The sequence below is a fragment of the Silene latifolia genome, chromosome 9 (genome assembly GCF_048544455.1).
Source record: "Silene latifolia isolate original U9 population chromosome 9, ASM4854445v1, whole genome shotgun sequence".
In the NCBI taxonomy this organism is placed as follows: domain Eukaryota; kingdom Viridiplantae; phylum Streptophyta; class Magnoliopsida; order Caryophyllales; family Caryophyllaceae; genus Silene; species Silene latifolia.
Genome location: NC_133534.1, coordinates 45291763 through 45315435, shown reverse-complemented (window position 1 = coordinate 45315435; position 23673 = coordinate 45291763). Strand labels below are relative to the sequence as shown.

The 23673-nt window shown below is 38.2% G+C and overlaps 1 protein-coding gene across 1 annotated transcript; it reads left to right on the top strand.

Annotated features, from left to right (window-relative positions):
• The first annotated feature begins 16399 nt into the window (after nucleotides 1-16399).
• LOC141599687 (uncharacterized) lies at nucleotides 16400-20531 on the top strand. The gene is made up of 3 exons (XM_074419781.1): nucleotides 16400-16561; nucleotides 18563-18609; nucleotides 18838-20531. The coding sequence occupies exon 3, from the start codon at nucleotides 18904-18906 to the stop codon at nucleotides 20110-20112; it is 1209 nt and encodes a 402-aa protein (XP_074275882.1). The 5' UTR covers nucleotides 16400-16561; nucleotides 18563-18609; nucleotides 18838-18903; the 3' UTR covers nucleotides 20113-20531.
• Nucleotides 20532-23673: the final 3142 nt, after the last annotated feature.

Here is a 23673-nt window from a genome sequence, read left to right as displayed (position 1 = left end):
CAAATGGTTCCGTGAAATGGAGAGTATATTTGAGGTGGTTAACTGTCCCCCAGATATGAAGGTGGATCAGGCTACCTTTTACTTAAGAGGCCAAGCCGGGGGATGGTGGGTACAAGAAAAGGCAGCTGCATGGGAGTTTTATAGGGATCGGGGTGAAGGAGCGATTCCTTGGGATGAGCTCAAAGTGGCGATGAGACGTGAGTTTGTGCCGATGCATGTTCGTAGCTAGATGAGAGATGAGTTCGACTTCTTTGTCATGACCGATAGCATGACCGTATCCGAATATTACATCAAGTTTAATGAGCTAGTCCGATATGCTGAGGATATGGAGATGAGTTAACAAAGCTTAGTACTCCGTTTCGAGAAAGGGTTGACGCTGAGGATTATGGACAGGTTACTAGCTGGGATGATCACTGACTTGAAAGATGTCTATGAAAGAGCTGGGCATGCAGAGCGACTCGCTAATATGGCCAAGGAGGCTAAGGATAAGGTGAATGAGAAGCGTAGGGCTGATGATGAGGGTAGTAGCCAATCGAACTACAAGCATGGTAACTACAACCAGGCTAAATCCTATTCGGCTGGAGCTGGCTTTAGTGGAAGGTCTCGCTATGGAGGGAAAGGTGGCCAGAGAGCCAGTGATAACACACACTTACAATGCTACAACTGTGGTGGAACTGGCCACAAGAAGTTCGAATGTATGAGCTATGAAGAGGGAGGTTTTCAGCGACCTTTGTAACACCCTCATACACCAAGGTGCCTTACTAAGACAACCTAATCCATGTAAGTGCTACCATCTCGGTTACCTGAGGCAGTGTATATCAAATTGACCATAAAAAAACATACTTAAGATAAATAAGTTTAACTGATTACATAATCAAAAATCCTAAAACTATAAAGTGAAATACATCTGTTCCAAACTATCAAACCAACTGAAAGAAATATAAGTTCAACACACAGCGGAAGACTCTAATGACTCGTGATGACTCCATCCCAGCTATCCCTTGCGCAATCCATCTCATACCTGCTCAATAACTGCTCATCATCCCCGAATGGATCACCACAGTTTTTAAAACAATTAACGGGGTCGGTTAATGATTACAGAATCTAATATAAGCAAGATAACAATATACAAATCACCCAACTCCGTCACATCTCCACACACCTGACTACACACTAAAGTGTGTAGCCTGCCAGAATACCCATCGCAACAGATATTCCACGCCGCCAAAGGGGGACCGTAGCCGTAACCACCAAATCTCCGCTTATCAATACCGAGCAAAAACCCAAGTTCCTTAATGTGCACATCCCCTCTTGTGGCGGGTTCCACAAGGGGCGAATCAAGAGCGTGAAGTCACTCCCGCAAGTGACTCCACTTAGCTGAGGATGCGCCTCGCGAACCACAGACAAACACATCCAACCAACTAAACGACAACAATTACCAATTACAATACCAATATGATAAATATCAACAACATCACAACCATCACCAATCAACTATCAAATACCATGTAATCAATAACCGAGTAGGGAAACCCTACCTGGAAAGGCAAATCACAAAGATCATCACAAATCAGCTATTCAAAACTGCTCCTCTACGAAACCACCTCTTATAATCAGACAATCATATAATTACTATCTAACAATCACCAAACTCCCAAAATCCCCCAAAATACCCAATTAGGGTTTCAATCAAAAACAATGAAACGATATAAAAATCATACTAGAATCTTACCCATGATGCGACGGTCTCAACGGTGTAAAGAATACAAAGGTGATGTGCACATTAATGAGCTTGGGTTCGCTCGTTGCTATGGGCGGGAATTTGATGTCCACACTACGATTTGGCATCGGCAGGGGTGGGTTACCTATTGCGATGGGAACTCGGCTACTCTTTGCGATGAGCGACATTTGTGGTTATGGAGTGTGGAGGATTATTGGAGCATTGATTGTGTTATCTTATGTTGTTTACTTTCATGTGTTGTTGTGATTAATTGTGTAATTGTACTGACCCTTCAATATTTTCAAAACTATGGTGATCCATTTGATATTTTCGGCAAATGGTGAGCAGTGAGTCTAGTAAGGGATTGATGTTTGAGCTTGCTTGCAGGTTTGGATGGGAGGTTGTCGAGACTTAAACATTAGCTTCCGTTGTTGTTTAGTAGACTATCGTCTTTTGGCTAGTTTGAGACGAGTTGTATTTTACTTTCACTTTGAGATTTCAGTTGTATAACCTTGGTTAAACTTTATTATCTATATTTCTTGTTTTATTATGGTATCTTTGATGCATGCTACCTCGGGTAACCGAGATGGTAGCACTATCATGTGCTAAGATAGTCCTTAGTAAGACACTTTAGTAGATGGGGGTGTTACAACTATAACAACAATACACACGCAGATTAAAAACAAAATTACATACCAAAACAATAAATACACAGATATTCGATATAAACTTGGTTATATTCTCTATAAACTTGGTTGATTATCAATTTATTAGACAAAATATGTGAATTGGTATAAACTTGGTTGATTATCAATTTTTTCTTTTTAATCAAAATTTGATTTTAATCTACAAGAATAATATGTAGAATAAATTAGATATTACTCCCTTATGAAACACGTTTTGCTAAAATTACTCCCTTTTAAAACAAAATGCTAAAATTACTCCCTTAACTTCAAGTCAGGCAAGAACTTGCTCCCAAATCACAACTCAGGTGAAAAAAACAAAGTAATGGACAATATTACCCTTTATTTAACATATGCCCAAAGTAAAAAAATTTCATAATCTCAGTCATTCAATTTGTTTTCTCATTCATACAAACACACAAAACCTGAACCCCCAATTTCCTAAATCAAAACCCTAAACCCCTAAATTTCTTCCCCAATTCAATCAATTTTTTTTGCGACGATTATATTCAAATGCTCTGGAAGTAGGCGACAAACCCTAATCTGTAATCTGCGCATTTTCATCCAAATTAAGGTGAGTTTTTTATATTTATGGTTATCTTATTTCGATTTAGATTTTTTTTTAAATTGAATTGCAGTAGGTTATTTTGATGCGTTTATTTTAATTATTCCATTTACATCTAATTGTGAATGTTCTGTGTTCATTTAACCCTAAATTAGTGTAACCCTAATTTAAACCATATAATGATGGTGGTTGTTTTTACCTATATTGTAGGTTATGGGTTCATTAGTTAAGCCATTTAGTGTTAATTTGAGGGTATTTTATAAGGGGAAGTTTGAAACAAAGGAAGGCCTGACTACTTATAAGGGGGGTTGTATACACAATCTGAATGTTGTAGTGAATGATAGGTTGAATGTGGATTTTTTAAAAGATTTGGGGCAATATTTATGTAAGTCAACAGATTGATATGTGGTATAGAAGGTATGGAGTGGATCTTACTAATGGGAGGACTTTGCTATTGAAAGAGGTTGATGTGCTCTAGTTGCTGAGGACAATGTGTAAGTTGGGGACCATAACTCTGTACATCACTCAACCTAAAACAGGGGTCACTCCTAGAATCACCAGAAGTAGGGGAAAGAGAGACAATGAGGGGGAGATGCAAGTGAAAAGTGATATGGAGAGTACTTTAATAGACAAAAAGCCCATATTCAAAGCACACCCCAAAGTAAATGCCCAGCCCAACAAAAATGCACAAATCAAAATTGGTCCATCCACATTTAAAGGTGGTCCAAGCACATTCAAAGCCCCCAGGAAAAAGCAAGCAAACATCATAAATGAGCTTTCACTACCTCTGAGATCAAGTCCCAGGGGTGAGAAAAAAAACTCACAAAACTGAATCTTTACAACCTTTGTGTAATACTACGGTTTTATGAGTCTGTGGGTACTCTATCGAGTGGGGCTTACTCTGTCGAGTAAGTATGTTTGGTATACAAAACAGTAGTCTGCCTATAGGGTACTCGATCGATTAGCCTTGGTACTCGATTGAGTACGTGGCACTTGATCGAGTACGTGACTTACTTGATCGAGTAAGTCGGTTATCGGGTGTTATTTGACGGGTTTTGTTAATAAGGCGGATTAATATATAATACCTTTCGTCATCTTCTTTAAACACTTTTACAAAACCTAATTCACTTATTAAGAGAGATTTCAAGTTACGTTGCATTGTTCTTCCGCTTTATTGGCAAATCCCGGAGCTAGAGGTGTCGGTTTCCTTTGTTCTTTATACCGTTGTGATCTTTGCATCAAGGATAAGTTCTACGTATCATTTTTATAGTAATTGGTTGATGTTGGTTAAACCCTAATTTGGGAATTGGGGGGTTTTTATGATTGTATTGTTGTGGTAGTAATTGTATGAATGTGTGTATAGGAGGAGGGTTCATAGAAGAGAGGTTTTGAGACAGCTGCTAGATCGTCTGATTCTGTGATTGCATTCCAGGTAGGGTTTCCCTACTCGGTATTAATTACATGATGTGTGTGGTGGTTGTATTATTATTGTTGATTTATCATACTGCTGGTGATTGTGACGGTTGTTGATTAATATCGTTTATTGTTATTGTTGTATCTGTCTGTGATCTTCGGAGTGCGTCCCTGGCTGAGTGGAGTCACTTGCGGGAGTGCCTTCACACCCTTGATTCGCCTTCTGTGGAACCCGCCACAGAAAGGATGTGCACATTAATGAACATGGGTTTATCGCTCGATGGAGATGAGCGGGGCTTAGGTGGGAACGGCCATGTCCCCACCGGCGGTGTGCGATTCATTTGCGATGGGTACTGCGCGGGACTACACTACTTTAGTGTGTAGTTAGTTATGTGGAGATTGATTATGGAGTTTGGGGTTTGATGTGACGGTTGAGCTTTTTGGCATTTGTCTTGTTGTGATTTGGATTGTGTAATTAGTACTGACCCCATTGTTTGTTTTGTAAAACTATGGTGATCCATTCGAGGATGGTGAGCAGTTGTTGAGCAGGTTTGATATGATGCTTTTGGGCTAGCTGGGATGAGTCATCACTTGGCATTAGAAGAGTCTTCTGCGTGTCAGACGATATTTGTAGTTGTTCAGTTTTGGATAGTAGAAAGTTTGGTTTTGGATTTGTATTTCGGTTAATCGTTTTGGTTTGAGACATGTAATCACTTAAATTATATTTACTTTTAGAGTACGTTTCTTTATTGTCTTATGATATTCATTGCCTCGGGTAACCGAGATAGTGACGTTCCTATACCTGAGTGGTCCTGGTAAGGCACTTGGAGTATGGGGGTGTCACATTTTGAGAAGAAGTCCTAGGCAAAACAAAACAAACATTTCCACTATAGTAAAACAACCCCCAGCTACAGAGCCAAACAACTCAGATCTAATACCTTTAATTGGATGTAATGTTATCTCAAGTAGAGCTAAGTTGCCTGTAAAGAGACCTTTACACTTTGTGGCCAACTTAGGAGTTGGGTCTAGTGGTAAACAGATAGATAAATCTGGGACAGAACGTATTGCTGTTGTTGAAGTGCAGAAGAGTAAAGTTGTAGGGTTTGAGGCTGGTGTTGATAAGAACAAGGTTGAGAAGAAGAAATTGCTTAGTGTTGAAGCTGTTGATGACATGTTCATAATACCAGATAAGGTGACAGAGAAAGGTAAAGGAAAACAAATTGTTAAAGGCAGGAAGAAGACAGTTGTTAGAAAATTTAAGGGGAAAGGGAAAGTTGTGCTTGGAAAAGGAAAGGAAAAGGAAAAGGTAGAGGTTGGTGACCTTGGAGATGAGTTTACTGATTCAGATCTAAGTCAAACAAGTGATCCAAAGTTTGAGCAAGATGAATATGATGTTAGGGTTGAAGTTGAGGAAGATCTATTTGCAAAAGCAGATGGTGGTGTGATACTTGAAACTGTTCAGGAGACTGTGGAAGAAAGAGGTAAGAGTGCAGCAGATTTAGAAGAAAGAGGTAAAAGAAATTTGATAGGAGTTGATGACCTTGAGGTCAAGTTCATTGAAGAGGAGGGTATAGAATCAGATGAGCTTAGAAGTTTGCATGGGTCTGATGATGAGGTTGATTCTAACTCTTGTTTTAATCCTATGACTGACTTCTCAAAAAGTGTTGGTTTGAGTTTAGGGTTGAAGTTCCCTAGTGTTGAAGTGTTTAGGAAGGCACTAGTGCATCACAGTGTGAGTAATGGGTATGATTTCTACGATTCTCACAATGGGAAAGATAGTGACTGCCTATTGTAGGCATAGGTGCAAGTGTCCTTGGAATAGTAAGAAATCTAAATTTGGTGAATGTACATGTGGTGAGGAGGTGAGAAAGTGTAAGTTCAGAGTTCATGCTACACAAATGGACAATGAGGATACATTTTAGATTAAGGGCTTAAATGTAACACCCGCGAATTTCCCATTTTGACATTTAAAATTTATTAAACCGTTTAATTACTTTATTTTATATTTTTAAAATTATTTTTAATTAATTCATTTTAAGCACGAATTTTATAAAAAGAATATTCTAAAGCTTAATTTATATAAAAATACGTATTTTAGTCAGACAGTAATAACAGTGACAGTAATAATATCAGTTTCCGTCTCAAGTTAAAGTAGACTCGAGACATTTTTTCGTCTAGCTATAGACCGTCACATTTCCTCTTGTGAGACTAATCTTTTCTCGACCTATCCTATGTCGACAACACACCACTTACCTTTTTCACCCAACTAGTCTAATAATTATCCACTCATACCCTCACCCTACAAACATTATTATTATTATTATTATTATTATTATTATTATTATTATTATATATATTTATATTATTGTTATTATTATATAATCCTAATTGCTACACCTATCGTGTCCCTACCCCTCTTCTTCTTCTTTTTCACGCAGCAACAACAACAAACAACAGAACCATACACACGCCATTTCCGTCGACCTTCTAACCCAGATTTCATCTCCGTTTCTCAACCAAATTCCATTATTTTTATACCATTAGCTTCCTCATTCCTTCCTCATTCTTTTAAGGTAAGAAAGTTGCGATCTTGTACGACTTTCGTTTCTGACCCATCTTATAAAGTTTCGGTTTTGCCTCAATCTCTTTTGTTTTCTTGCTCCATGACGAAGGTTTCGAAGACCTTGTGGTAGATTGAAGCTTTTGGGACCATTTATTCGAAGAATAAGGAACGTTTAAGGTAACGGTGATAGGTTACTCGACAATGAGTCGATATTCCATCCTTTCAACTCGGTTTTTATACTCCTTCGTCTTAAAGTTTTAATCTTTATGTGTTTTCTCATGTGTGGGGTTAATTGTGTCAAGCTTGTGGTCAATTTAGTTGGTTATTAGTTGTTCCCATGGCATATTTATCACGGTTTTGTCATCTCCGAGACACGAGTGTTGCCTGTTGTCATTTCGAATAATCCGTATGCTTTCCTTACTGGTTTTATGGGCTCGTTTATGGCAGAAAATTAATGGCGTTACCCTTGTTCTAGTCGTACTCTTTTCATCTCGAATTCGTTTTTTGTTTATTGTCTGAAATCGTGCATTTGCTAGCTGCTCACCCGGGTTTTGCCCTCCGTTTTACTGCCCGTGCTCTCTGTTTTGGGACGGATTTAATGGTCCCTCAGAGCGGTTTTCCCGCTTGTACCTTTACGCTAAAGGCATCCCCCTGTTTATTCGATTTTTGCCGTTGATTAATTTTGTTGTGGGTTTGGGAGATTGGTCGTGAAAGCTTGGTCGTGAAAGCAGGAAGGTTGTTTTACATCATTGATCATTGATTAATTAATCTTGTAGTAGTGGATCGTTTGTTTAGATAATGGAAATTGTAAAAGTTAGATCAATTATTTGGTTAGTGGGAATTTATTTGGTTGTAGCCAAGTAATAGTATGTTGATGATGATGGTCACAAAGTTTGCAAAGATTAATGGGCGTTGGAATGATATTTAGTGAATAGTTGTTGGGCTCACTCTCTTATATTCTTTGGGCTCACTATATTCTACTTGTTGGGTTTGATTTGTAGTCACAGGGCCACACTCATATTATGAGTACATTCGGCGCCAAATTTGGTATGTGTTAATCGTTTAAATTCCCGTCTCGAATTTTATAGCATAATCCGTCGAATATCATTCTTTGTATATATATTTCTCTTACATGATCAAATTGTTGGCTTCACATGATTATATGTTTGAATCTTTGTAGACACCTCGTTTCTGCACCTCCCGCAAACCACCCGGTGATGATTGGACCGCATGTTTGCTACGCGGAACGATTTGTGACAGTTCGTAAGATTATCGTCAAGTGATTGCTCAAATATTTGTGTCTACCTCTTTGTTGTCATCTAAGTGTCATTACGGTCGTTTTGGCAGTAATTAGAGTTCATTTGGAGTCCGTGTCAAAAATCGTCTTCATTTCCTAAAACCGTCAAATCCCGAGTCAAAGCAACGTGCTTGTATACCTAAGGTTAGGATGTCATAAAATGTTGAGATTATATCTCATTTTGAGTCTCATGTCACTTCATTAGGCTAAACTAAAAGTTTACATTACAAAATGTGCATTTCATTTAGTTAAATTGACAACCCGAGCTTTAGGCCCGTTCTACGAGGTCATAACGAGTTTTTTGGGTCAGGCCTATTTCACAGAAAGTTCTAGATCTTTCTTTTAGCTTTCCAACGCCACCGAAATCACCTAATTCCGAGTCTTGTAGAGAAAGTTATGCCTAAAATACGACAGGCTGTCAAACGCGCTTTCTTGCGCAGGAGGAACCCGCTGAGGAAAGGACGCGACAAGTCTTTGCGCCTCTTCCTCAAGTGCTTTTTTTGTCCAAGTTTCCGTGTTTAACCTAAGTCGGTTGTTTCCGGATCTTTCTCTCCTTTCCTAAACCCTAATTCCGTGATTAGTATAAATAGGAGCCTTCGTTCCTCATATTTCTCACGCGAGTGTCCGCCCTTCTCTTCTCCCTTTGCATTCTAGACTTTGTTCTTACTTATTGGCGCCTACGTGCTTGAACTTTCGACCACGTAAGCTCGGATCCTTCCGGGTACCAGCCTCTCCGTTGCATGACCGACCAATTTGACCAACTCCACAATAATCAATCTAATTAATCAATTTGTTTCAATCGTTTTCCTCTTACGAGGGCACTTTCTTTGCATTCGCGTCGAGCATCACTAATCGATATCTTAGTTCTTCTCGTTTCGTCAACATGTAAGTCTGAGGGTGTATAATCCTTATTTATTTATTGTATTTATTTATCGTATCACTCATTGTAAGGTTTACGTCGAAAATACCTCATTAAAACCGATTTCTAAAACCGTCTTTAAAACCTCTTTTTACGGATTTTCAGAAGACTGACAGTCGAGAAAAGACGCAAAGAATCGCTGCGCCTCTTTGAAGGAGCGCAGCCTTCTCGCGCGCGCTTCGTGAGGGGCCGCCAGCCTCTCGCTTCTTTTCTTCTTCCTTCGTTCTCTGTAATTCGTCTTTGATTATTTGTTTTCACTTGTTTGTTAATTCTTCGGTACAATAGTTTAATAATTCACATGTATATTTATTATTCATCATTAACATGTTTAGTTCGTCATTAATCCGACCTTAAATCACAAGTAATTCATATTTGCGGGTTTTCGTCATTAAATTCAATTCCGGGTTGTAGAGATTCAATTTGTTCATATTGAGTTTCTGGGATTCGTCTTTGATACAGTTTTCATCTATCTTTTGTCATGTTCATCATATATTCGTCATATATCATCATGTTTAGACTAATTAATTGATTTCAATAGAGGACTCATTAATATATTTTTCACTTCCGTAATTATTTCATCTTGTATTAATTCGTTTGCATCCGTCTCATTCATATTGTACTATTTTTATGACCCAATCATATGTTAAATAACATGCTAATCACTTTCATCCGAGTAAATATTATTAATCAATCATTAAAAACACCAATTGACATTAACGGCTTGCAATTACGGCTTCACAGCCAGAACTGAGCCAAGAACAGACGCAGCGTCTGCTGCGCCTATTCCAAAGGACGCAGCTCTGCTGCGCCTGTTCCAGGCTGAGTTCTGTCTCTGAACTCCGTTTCTGCCTTGACATAGTTATTTAGTTTACGTATTAATTAACTATTATCCGTATTATCACCTTCTGATCTGTTCGTTAATTTATTTGATTCTTTTAATTCATTAATTTTATTCTTTTATTCCTTTTTCCCAAATTATCCGTTTTAAAGGTATTTTCGACATAAATCGCCTATCCCGATGTAATTATTGTAATTTTCATTATTATAATTTTCTTTATTTATCCTATTTCTTGTATGTTTTCACATGTCATTTGACTTAAATTCCAACTTTGACATTAATTGTATGCTAAATTAATTGTTAACCGACTTAGTCTTAATTCACATGTTAGGATTAATCAATGGATGTTGCATTGCATGCATACAATCGACGATATATCAAGTACGAATAAACTCCCTAATCATTAGTAGAGGCCGCTATCGAGGCGGGCGGGATTAGGTGTTCGATCAAAAGAGCTTCCTAATACGTACCCTCACCCCTTACTCCAGATCTCCGTGAGCACCCGTGTTCATTGGCATCCACGAGAGTCATTCTAGACATAGAATGCTAAGGGTAACGATTGCTTAGTGTTCATGTCACTACTTTATGTCTTGACATGACATGAGGTATTCGAACGGTTCCAATTTCCCATAAAAATTGGTGGCGACTCCATACAAAATGCAAACGCTTGTTTTCGCTTCTCACCAAGCGCCCCCGTGGGCGGCCCGCTGTCCACAATCTTACATGAGCACCAAGTTGGGTCTAACATATCTTGTTTGTTGGCTTAATGTGATTTAATTGTTGGACTCCTTATAAATTGTTTATTGGGCTCATAAATGAGTCACTTGGACTTGGTCACATTTTACCCCGTATATTTCATATAACGTAGATTATTCATTATCCCTTATTATATTTTACTTAACCGGCATGTCAAATTATGAAGTAGAATATTTATTAATATAATACAAGTATGAGATATTTATTATAAATATGTACTTGTAGTGAGTCGTATTCTAGATAATGTCTAGTATTGTTCGGTTGTGGGAGTCTCGGTCCTATCGGATACTAAGGGTGAGCCATAGGCCCTCTAATTACGATATGATCGTCGGGATTGATGTTCTCATCCGTACTTATGGTGATGCAGGCCATAAGTATGAATGTGACATTAATAATCCCGTCCCTGAGTCTTGATCCTATCGGTTACTAGGGGTGAGCCAGAGGCCCTCTAGTTGCGATATGATTCATCGGAAGTGATGTTCCCATCCGTACTTATGGTGATGCAGGCCATAAGTATGAATGTGACATTAATCATCTCGTCCCTGAGTCTCGGTCCTATCGGATACTAGGGGTGAGCCATAGGCCCTCTAGTTGAGATAAGGTCGTCGGGATTGATGTTCTCATCCGTACTTATGGTGAGATGCAAGCCATAAGTATGAATGTGACATTAATAATCCCGTTCTATGTGCTTGTTTGTTGTGCTTGTTTGTTGCACTTGTTTGTTGCATTTGGCCATATTTTAAAGGTAACCGCTGAGCCAGATACTTGTTTGTTGTGCCTCGGACATGTTTTAAAGGTAACCTCTGAGTCGGGGACTTGTTTGTTGTATTTGGCCATGTTTTAAAGGTAACCGCTGAGCCAGATACTTGTTTGTTGTGTCTCGGACATGTTTTAAAGGTAACCTCTGAGTCGGGTACTTGTTTGTTGTATTTGGCCATATTTTAAAGGTAACCGCTGAGCCAGATACTTGTTTGTTGTGCCTCGGACATGTTTTAAAGGTAACCTCTGAGTCGGGCACTTATTTGTTGTATTTGGCCATGTTTTAAAGGTAACCGCTGAGCCTGATACTTGTTTGTTGTGTCTCGAACATGTTTTAAAGGTAACCTCTGAGTCGGACACTTGTTTGTAGTATTCGGACATGTTTTAAAGGTAACCGTTGAGCCAGATATTTTATGTGTTGTGCCTCGAACATGTTTTAAAGGTAACCTCTGAGTCGGGCACTTGTTTGTAGTATTTGGACATGTTTTAAAGGTAACCGCTGAGCAAAGGTAGTTAAGGACTTGTGTATCGGACATGCTTTAAAGGTAGCCTCTGAGCCGGATGCTTTGCTTATTATGTGATGTTAGTAGTCCCATTTCGTGTATTGTATGTTATTTGGTTTTCAAAGTTCATGGCTAGGGTTTCCATTCACATGTATTATCATGTAACCTTGTTTATCCGTGACAAATGATATTCTATCGTGTTTATAGTTGTATTGTCATTTATGACGTTTTGGTTGGATGGTTTCATATGGATGTATCATATGCCTTATCTATGATTTATTACGCATGTTTTGAATTATAGTCTCAGTGCTTGCATCAAATGGTTGTATTTATGATGTTCTAATATGTTCCTGTTTATCTGTATTTCGACATATTGTGGCTGGGAGAACCTTGAGTTACTCCCCACTGACTGTGGCGTTCATGTTTACATGAATGACAGGTGGTGCAGATGCTTACGTGGGGAAGACGTGTGGGCTAGCGAGAACTAAACCCTTGGACCTTAGTTTGCTAGTTTAGAAACCCTTTATTTGTTTATTCGTGGGGATATATTTTCCCCTCTTTCTAGACTTGGGTTGTAATAACCTAAGTTTGTTTATTGTTGTATTTGTTTCATTTCATTTTGGCACCCGCGTGTTAATCTTTAACTAGTAATAAAAGGTTTTTAAAATATCATAAATTTCCGCTTTAATTTATTAGTTATGTTTCCGCGTTATCGCGGGGTGTCACATTGAATTTGAAACATAACTGTGTCAGGGCAAGCTACAATAGGAAAGTAAACTCTGAGTTCTTGGCAGAGAAATACTTAGAGTTCTTTAGAGATAACATTGACTGGAAGTTGAAAAAATTTCAAAGCTTTGTCTTGATAGAGTTGGGGGTTCATGTTAGCTATATGAAATGTTGGTATGCAAGGGCAAGGGCCAAGTTAATCATTTATGGGAATGGGAGTGATCAATATGCACATGTGTAGGACTATGTTGCTGGTATTTTAAAATACAATCGAGGAAGTGCAGCTTTTGTGGTATGTGATTCAATTGAAAGGCCCCCACCCATCTTTAAAAGGATGTATATATGTCTTGCAGCCTGCAAGGAAGGGTTCACTAAGGGTTGTAGACCCATTCTAGGTGTAGATGGGTGTCATTTGAAGGGAGTGTACCCTGGATTTGTCTTGTTGTTGTAGGCTTGGATGGAAATAACAACATATATCCTGTTGCTTGGGCAGTGGTTGAAGTGGAAAATAGAGACTCTTGCACATGGTTTTTGGAGTTGTTAGCATCTAACTTGGGTAAGGTGGAGGGAGAAGGGCTAAGCTTCATGTTTGACAGGCAGAAGAGTTTGCTAGATGCACTAAATATGGTTATACCAAAGGCAAATGTGAGGTTTTGTGCAAGACATATTTGGGCTAACTTCAAGTTGAATTTCAGTGGTCAAGTGTTTAAGGAATCATTTCGGACAGCTGCAAGAGCCACAACAAAGGTATGTAAATAGTTCATAATTTACTTTAGGTTGAATGTTGATTGGTTTTTTGTCAGTTTACACTTTACTAACATTTTTTTAAATGCTTACAGGCTGAGTTTGATAATGAGATGAATGGTCTAAAATCTCTATCAACTGAAGCATGGGAGTATTTGAATGTTATCCCCCTAGACACTGGCATGCTTTTGACATAAACTGTAAGTCTAACCTTCTACTAAACAATCTTTGTGAGGTCTTTAATGTTATACTAAAAGAAGCCAAAGATAAGCCAATCCTCACACATATGGAGTGGATGAGGAGGTATGTAATGGAAAGAATATGTCAAAAGAGGGAGGGTGGCAATGCATATAAGGAAAGGTTAATGCCTTAAGTGAATAAGTACATAGAATGGGCTGAGACAGAGTCTAGGTTATGTAAATGGTCTAGGGCTTATGCAGGGGTATATGAAGTGATTTATAAAGGGGAGCAGTGTTGTGTAGATCTTAATTTTAGGACCTGTACATGCTTTCATTGGAATCTCAGTGGATTGTCTTGTCCACATGATATGTGTTGCATAAATTTGGAAAGATCAGACCCAAAAGATTATGTTCATGAGGCTTACACTAAAGCAAAGTATCAGATGACTTATGAACCTGTTGTATTTCCCATGCCTGGTGTTAAGCATTGGGAGAAAACAGGTCTACCAGAGCCACTGGCACCACCTATGAAAAGCATGCCTGGTAGGCCTAAGTCCAAAAGAAGAATGAAGGAGCAAGGTGAAGATGCAGCTAGGCAGGTTAAGAGGATAAAAAAGACAAATAAATGTGGCAATTGTGGAGGGTCAGGTCATTCCATAAGGACCTGTAAAAATCCAAGAGCACCTCCTGTCACTGATAGGGCACCAGGTGGAAGGCCACTAAGTAAAAGTCAGTGGGAAAAAAATGAGGCAGAGGAAAGTGACAAGAGCTGGAACAAGGGCACCTCATGGAACTGCTACTGCAAATGCTACATCATCTCAGGCAGACCCATCCACCAGCCACACATCAGCTCCAAGCACCTCCAATCCTCATGCCAAACTATCCTTCACTCAGTTGCTGAGTCAAGATAGCAACAATTTACTTTAGTAGTGATATTATGTAACTTAAGTTTGAATGTTGGTAATGCAAGAACTGATGTAGCTGGTAATGCAAGAACTTATGTAGTACAATAAGTTTCAGTACTTAAATGTATTTTGTTGACAGTTTCTATTGGCAATTCCAATGGTAATGCAGGAATGTTGGTAATGAATGAATGTTGTTTATACTTGCAATGTTGGTAATACAGTTTCCATTGCCTTGATATGTTGTTATATTGTTGGATACTTGCAATGGTAATGCAACAATGCAGGAAAACCCATACACTATAACAGCAAATCAGGTTGAGTATGGTCATGTTTTCATTGCAAATCAGCCTTTATTTGAACACTATAACAGCAAATAAAGGAATTCAAGTAACATTAAAACCTTAAATAGAGGAATTCAAGTAACATTACAACCCGGAATAAGTTCCATACATTATAACATCAAATGGCTCATGAATCGTTAATTGAAAATTTTCATGAGCTTCATTTGTTAAACTAAAATGTGGTGAATATTAACACTACAACTACAAACATAATGGCAAAAATTGCCATAGTTGAACCTTTGAAAAATGAGGTCCGTCTGCCAGCAACCTCAATCGCACCAAAGACCTTCATCTTCTCAATCTCCAGTTCCAGCTTCTTCCTCTCATCTTTAAGCGACTGAACATCCCTACCTAATATATCAACACATTTCAACAATCTCTTCTCCATCATCAGTTTGTTGATAACCTCTTTTTGCCAATCCATTTGAGTGCGATCATGCCAGCGAAACCATTCACAACCAATTGAACCAGTCCTGAGATTTGAGAATTTACACTTCTCAAACCGTCTTCCAAGATTGCCAGATGTCCATGATGTTAATATCGCCACAGGAACCCCACATAAGCATTTCCTCGGATGTTGGCTAGTACTATGGTAGCTGCTTTCCTTTGAATGACTAGACATTCTATTGCATCACACCAACAATTCAAATCAGAAAAATATCCAAATAAAATAAGAACCCTAATTGCAAATTCAATTAATAATAATTTCAATTAATTGTACAAAAAAACAATGAAGAGTTTATACATGTGAAATCTGCAAAATAAAGGGAGAGATAAAGAAATTTACCTTCAAATAATTTGCCTTCCAAATTATAGAAATATTTTATTGAAATTTGTTTTAAAGTTGGTATATATGAATATAGAGTAATTTGAGCAAAAGCAGGGAATATAACATCAGGGGAAGACATTACAGGGGCAAAATGGTCATGAAATTAGACAAAAGGCGAGAAAATTAAAAAAATGACGGAATATTTCACCTGAGTTGTGATTTGGGAGCAATTTCTTGCCTGACTTGAAGTTAAGGGAGTAATTTTAGCATTTTGTTTTAAAAGGGAGTAATTTTAGCAAAACGTGTTTCATAAGGGAGTAATATCTAATTTACTCTAATATGTAACTAACTGGAAAAATACATTTCTATTTGATTAGATAGCCAAAAGTTTTAATCTTAATATCCATATCCGATTTAAATATCCAAGAAATCATATCAGATATTCGATCCAAACTTAATTTTCTGATGGGATATCCAACATTTCAGATCATATTTGGAGAGGGTATCGGCTTTGGTTCAGATATCAATTTTTTTGCTTATCTTTAGTGAAAACTTGAAGATTTATTTCATTGGATCCGTACTTAATTAGCCGGTCTTGAACCAGTGGACTAAAGACTGAAACCGACAAAAAGGATCAAAGACGACCTAAAAGAATGCAATTCGGGTCTGGTCCGATTCGGTTCGGTCTATTTTTCGGTACGGACCCAAACTTGCTCGAACTTACTAGAGTAGCAACTAGCAAGCATTGACACAACGAAGAAGTCAAGAAACCCCATATCCCGACCACCCACTTCTGCTGCTTCCACATCTGCCACTGCCAGCATGATTGCGACGCTTCAGAGGGTCTCCGCCACTTGGGTTCGAACCCCAATAGTGTCAAGGTACTTCATTTTTGTTACATTACAAATTAATGTCATGAGCTTCTTGTTGATTGTTGTGTAATCTTGTCGCCTTTTACCCTTAGTTATATTTTTTAGGAATATTATGTTGAGCACAAATTCTCATTTAAGACGGGTGTCAGGTGTGTCCGACTTAAGCTTAAGACGGGTCAAGTAGTATCGATTAGACAAAAACATAATGCATAGGAAAAAGCAACAGAGTTGTCTTATATGCTCAAGTGGGGTTGATATTTGACCCGTTTTAAGGGAGACTTACTGTTGATTTTGAGCTTGTTCATGATGTTTGTGTTGTTTTACCATTAACTGAGGTAATTCATGTCTGACAAATGGAATTGGTCATGTTCAGGCGCTATAGCACAAAATTAAGGTCATTTTGGATGGACCCGTTGCTCAGTTGGGGTTGGAGAACTCGAAATTTATGTTTAGCATTGAGTATTCATTGGGTTTTGTAAAAGTTGTCAACCCTTGAATTCTATGCTATGGGCAATGTGGATAGATTGTTGCATTCGATTTCTCAACGTAACTTGCCCTTAAGCTGGTTTATGGCTTATAATTATGTGGAATTTTTTGATGAGTGAGCATCCTTTTTCTTTTGGGTGATCATTCGAAGTTGGAGTACATCTTGATTTAAGCTGTTGCCCTATTCCCAGTGGCGAAGGGATAATAGACGTACAGAACTAAAAAATGCTACCGTTAACTCCGAGTTTTTTGACAGAAAAACTAATAAAATACTGGCATCTGAAGCGCCATCCTGGTGTGTTATGCTGATTTTATACGGCGTTTTTTTAGACGTCATATATTTTTGAGTTTAGGGATTTGAGTTAGTGCACGCCGGCATTTTTCAACTCCGAGTCTTTTTAACTTTGTATGTTTAGGGATTAAGGATAGGATTCCTTGGCATTCTGTACCACAACATGCTCTATTAGTGTTTACTTACTTCAGCTACTTGGGATTTGGGAAAGTTTTACTGGTCTATGAGAAAGAAAATATTTGATGCATGGGAGAGTGTAAATGTTTCAAGAATTAAGAAGAGGTTGTCTAAAAACAAACATTACGTTTGAGGTATAATGTTGAGCTATCATAGAGGTGAAAGTGAGATGTAACTTATTTGATTCTGTAAGCTGTTGAGCTGTTTAGTGGAATGCTGTAAGACGCAATGGCGCTGAACGCGGGAGTTCTAGGTCTGACGGTGGAGATTAGGCAAACGAAGGTTGGGGTAACAATGTTAGTGGTAACAAAAATTAGACTGCTGGAGCCATAGATGTAAAACGTTCTAGGGCGGGTGGTGGAGATAAAACCATGGAGGATAAAGGTGATAATCAAGTTAGTTTCTGTGAGTAAAAGCTTTTGCTGTCTGTTGGTTTTTTTTTTTTTTTTTATGCTTCTATAGGTGCTTCTGTATTGTTCATGGCAAATGCATTTTTTTTTTCTTTTGTTTTCATGGGCTTATTAAATGTCCAATTTGGGTTTCCGAAGGTCAGATTTGTTGCTCTTAGACGACCGGATTGTCATCTAGAGTAGAGAGTGGGTGGGATAATAGGAGCCCTATAATTATTTTAGGGACTAAGTCTTTATCATCGATACTGACGACGACTGTAATGCTTGACGTATTTTTGCTGATATACGTATGTTTAGTATATTAACGGAAGTATTTATGGATGCTCAATATTTCTATTTGGCATGGAGGCAATCATTTGCCTGTTTGATCTGAACCAATTTCTTAATTTCTTCCTGCTAAGCAAAATCAAGTTGGAGACTTTCTGCAGTTGCCAAAGGAAGCACAATTGTTCTAATACTTAAGTTCTTTGATATTATAAAATTAATGGTGATTTAACCGAGAACATATTTATAATCAAGCTAAGCTTACAAACAGAGAACATATTTATAATCAAGCTAAGCTTACAAACAGAGAACATATTTATAATCAAGCTAAGCTTACAAATCGCTTTCCTCATTTTAGATATTTGCTGAATTGATGTGCAGGAAACACCATCTCTTGAAACAAGTGAAGCCAGGTGAAACCCGTGAAGGTATATCATTAGCATGAGAATACAAAGAACTTATGCTCGAATAGCTCTTGGTTTTGGACAAATTACTAGAACCAACAGTGTATATGAAAACTCGCCACCGAATCGCGATAAGTAACATGGTTAAGGTGGAAGACATCACGGGAAAGGGGCTGGTATTGGTGGCGGACTGGTGGTGGTGCAAAGTTGCAAAATATGTATTTTTTACTTTTTTTTTCTTTTTGTTTTTAGGTAGTGGAAGTGAAATTGGTTGTTAGTTGTGTGGAATAAAAGGGCAATGTAATTAATCATGATGATATGGTTTTCATTTATGGTGTGAAAATACCTTTGGGCGCTGAAAGAATAGGTGTTGGCGGTGGGGATAGAAGGATGGTAACTTGTGTTGGTGAAGGAATTGGTGGTGTTGGAACCAAGGTGGGTGTAGGTGGTGGTAATACTGTGATTGGTGTGGGTGGTGTTGAAGAAGGTATAACCGGTGGTGAAAATTGTGGTGGAAGGATTGGTGCTTGTGGAGGTAGTAAAGGGATCGGCGTCGGTGGAGGTGACAAAAATGGAATGACTGGTGTTGGTGGCGGTGACAAAAAAGGAAATACTGGTGTTAGTGGCGGTGACAAAAAAGGAAATACTGGTGTTGGTGGTGGTGATGCAAAGGGAACTGCTGGCGTTGGTGGTGGTAATAGAGGGATTGGTGTTGGAGGTGGTGATGCAAATGGAACTACTGGTGTTGGAGGTGGTGATGTGAAGGGAACTATTGGCGTTGGTGGTGGTGGTGGTAATATAGGGATTGGCGTTGGTGGTGGTGATGTAAATGGGACAATTGGTGTCGGTGGTGGTGAAAAGGGGATGGGGATTGGCGGTGGTGATGCAGGAATTATTGGTGTTGGTGGAGGTGATGAGGGGATCGGTGGTGGTGAGGCAACTGGTGGTGGAAGAACCGGTGTGGGTGGTGGTGAGGCAACTGGTGGTGGAAAGATTGGTGATGGTGGTGGTGAGGCAACTGGTGGTGGCAGTATCGGTGGTGGTGGCGATAATGGGATTGGTGTTGATGGTGGTGGTGGTGATGCAATTGGTGGCGGGAAGACAGGCGGCGGCGGTGATGCAACTGGTGGTGGAAGAATCGGTGATGGCGGAGGTGGTGATATAGGGATTGGTGGCGGAGGGGAAGGAATTGGATCTGGTGGTGGGGGTGGTGAAACCAGTGGAGGAGGTGGTGAAAACAATGGAGGTGGCGGTGAAAATAGTGGAGGTGGGGGTGGTGAAAACAATGGAGGTGGCGGTGAAAATAGTGGAGGTGGGGGTGAGACCAGTGGAGGTGGTGGTGAAACCAATGGAGGTGGTGGTGAGACCAATGAAGGGGGAGAGACTATTGGAGGCGGTGATGCAAATGGTGGTGGAGAAGGTACTAAAGGAGCAAATGGTGGTGAAGGCACTAGAGGTGGTGGTGGTGGTGGTAAAATAGGTGGAACAAGCGGAGGGGGAGGAGTTTCAATTGGAGGTGGTGGATAAGGTAGCAAAGGCGGACTCGCAACAGGCGGAGAAGGGGTAATAGGTGGCAATGGCGGGACTACAGGTGGTGAAGGCCTCGGTCTAGGCTGAAACGGATCATCCGGTGAAGACGGGTTGAATGGCCATTGCCCACAGCTACCAAAGAGATACTGATAAAGCGGATCACAGTTGGAATCTCCACCCCCGCCCCCACCCGTCTTTCCACCGCCCTTATGTAGAGGTTTATGACTACTCTTACCACCTTTTTTAGCTCTACTACTACTACTACTACCCCCTTTTTTTCTATGTACTTTACCCTTTCTTGTTTTTGTCAGTGTCCTGGCATCAATGAAGGTTGAACTGATGAAAAGCAATGCTATAACTAATTGTATCACTATATTTCCTTTCATTTTATTTCACTAGTTTTCGGGTTTTTACCATCTCTTTTGCTTGTTCCCTGTGCTATTTATATGAATTGATGAACTCCATTACTTGTGTACCTCGGATAACCGGGTTTAATGTGAAAACTGAAAGGTTGTAGAATAATGTATAGCTGTAGTTTAGAATTTCAATAGGTATGGTCTTCACAAGTTGGCTGCAGAGTGAAGCCCAGAAATAAAGACTGGAAACAAAGTAGTTGAGTAGATTTCTACCATTTGTTGTCGTTGCAAGTCTTGCAACCAGCTCCTACTAAAGAGATTTATGGAGGGAAATAAATTTCCAATGGGAAGCCTCGATTTGTGAGCCAGCCCGACTTATCCGAGTTCTATTAAATTTGGGTCGTGACATTTTACTAGGAATAGATGTATACGGTTTGAAGGGATTTTATTGACCGTATTTGAGGTAATATTAGCTGCTCTCGTAGCATAAAAAAATCAAGATTAGGCTTTCAATGACCGTAGTGATAAACTGGACATTGATGTGTTACGAAATATTAATATGGATGTCCATATCTTAGAATACTCTAGAATATATTGTCTTATGGAAACCTTCTCCCATTGTATTGTATATATATCCTTCATAATGAAATAAGAATACAGTTTTTGTCTCCCTTACTTTCTCTCTACCTTCTCTCCATAATTCTCCCAACTCTATATTTCACAACACGTTATCAGCACGAGTCTCTAGCCATCCTTATTATTATTTCTACATCGGACATAACCTACTTTAGATCTGATAATATGGAGGTTTATATCAAATCTAATTATTTTTTTTTTTCCGCTAATCAAGGTATGTTTCCGTTATACACCAAAATCGTTACCTCTATGAATAATCGTCACTATTCGATTCTTTAATTCTGTTTTTGTGCTAACCGCGTGGTTATGAATTTACTATGTTAATTTGTTATGTCCGCTTATGAAAATCAATATAAAATTCGATAGATTTTAAGTTAATGCCGTAGAATAATGGATAGATATTAAAAACCAATATCGTAAATTCGCTAGTGGCAATGACTAAATTATACTACTATCTAAATCCTTGTTTTTCTAAATCTTGCACATGTGTAGAAATTCACTATAACTACTATTGTTTCCGTATTCTCATATGAAGGAGTTTATAATGGGATACATTGTTTTATCAAAGCGTCTTGCTTGTGACGGACAATATCCGTCACAAGCTGAAGACCTCTCACAATAAAGCAAGTGGGTTGGCAAGTGGGAGGGAAAATGGAGCACCCATACATATTGCCATATGCATCTTGTGAGAGGGGCACTATCCGTCTTCAGCTTGTGACGGATAGTGTCCGTCTTCAATGAGATTTTGTGTTGTTTTATATCATGAATTATCGATTACTATTGTTTAGTTCTATAGTCCACTTATATAGATTTTATAATGGTGTATGTAATTAATACATTAGTCTTATATAATGTACATATAATTTTAGACCTGAAGTTCTAAACAAGTTTTGAGAAAGGACATATCATATAATTTCTGGACCTGAAGTTCCGAAAGATATATTTTATAAAGATATATATTTTATAAAGATGAGAGATATGTCCATATTATAACTTTGACCTGAAGTTCAAAGTTTTAAAGGTGTGTAATAATTTTAACACCGTCTCATCAGTACAATATTTTCATATTGTATAAGTGTAAGTGTCCAGAAGTCCACGTGTATATGCTAGTGACCAGAAGTACACAACTGTTTTTTTTAAAACCACAAATGAGTTTAAAGCAGTCTTTTTGAAATACAAATTTATTTGCGAATTGATATTTGTTCACTTGATGTTGAACAGTATAATGAGATATGAAATTTGATCCATTCCTTGAAGTGAATGTGACATTTCATAAAGACTCTGTATGTAACAGAGATCGAGAATATGGCGTTATGATAAGCCTAATATTGCGGCCTTAATTGAGCCTAATAATGTGGCATTTGATGAGCCAAGTAAAAAGCCTCAATTGAGCTTAATGATGTGGCCTTATTGAGCCAAATTCGTTCATTGAAAGAAATGAAAAATATCTCATGAAAGTGAATATCTCATGAAAAGTCATGTGAGAATATTAGACTCACATATGCAAAAATTTCGATATGAGAAAGGAAGAAAAGATATACAAGTGAAAATTTTGATAAGCACATTATGGCCCGAAATTCATAATGTTTGAAATTATTACTATTTAAATTTATGCGTAATGGTTCTTGTTCTCGCGAAAAGCATTCATTACTCGTACATACGTACATACGATATGTATATCCTTGCATATCCTTGTCCATCTTGTTCATGTTTTAGTGGTTTACAAAGGTCTCTAATCACAAATTATAGCGAATGAATATGATGTGGATCACTTGTAGCCGTGTAATTGACCTGATTAGTTCTAATAATCTTGTATGTGTCAGTCTTATTTTATCTTGGTATGTGTGCATGGCTTCATGACTTTTAGTTGAGTAAATTAAGATGGTTGCTTACGTATACTTCAAAACTAGTCTTGTCCAATACATGTTTATCATTCGTTATATAAGATGATTTTGTAGTCGAGTATAGTTAAGTATGCATACATTACTAAACCTAATCACCATAAGTTGTACTCTCGCAAAATTACAAAGTTAGTAACCATTTCATGTGTATTACGTGATTAGTTGATTGCCCCACGCATGTGATGATGGTATTTATTTGTTATTGATGATGGGTTCCGAGTTATTTTTTTCTTGAATCAACTCGTATGAATTAAGGAATATAAAGTTATGTTTGCGAGATTCCTAGTAGGTATGAATTTATATGTTGATTAAATGATTTTTATGGGTAATAAGATCTCATTAATGTTATTATAATAAACTTGCATTAATATCGTTTTAATGTTATTGCTTGTTCATGTGCATAGTCATACAAATTATTTATCATTTTGAGTTTTTGAAAAAATAATGACAAAATGTATATTGGTTCCATAAATAGAAGTTTTATATACCAGAAGTATACACGATTATCATAATATCATGGAATGTTAGAGAGATAATCTCACTTTCAAAACAGTAATATAGTTATGTTCCCCGAAGGAACATTGATCAGTCTTGCCTACATATATGAGACACTTGTTATGTCCAATGTCACATCATTTATCTGGCCGGATTCTTAGAAAGTTGAC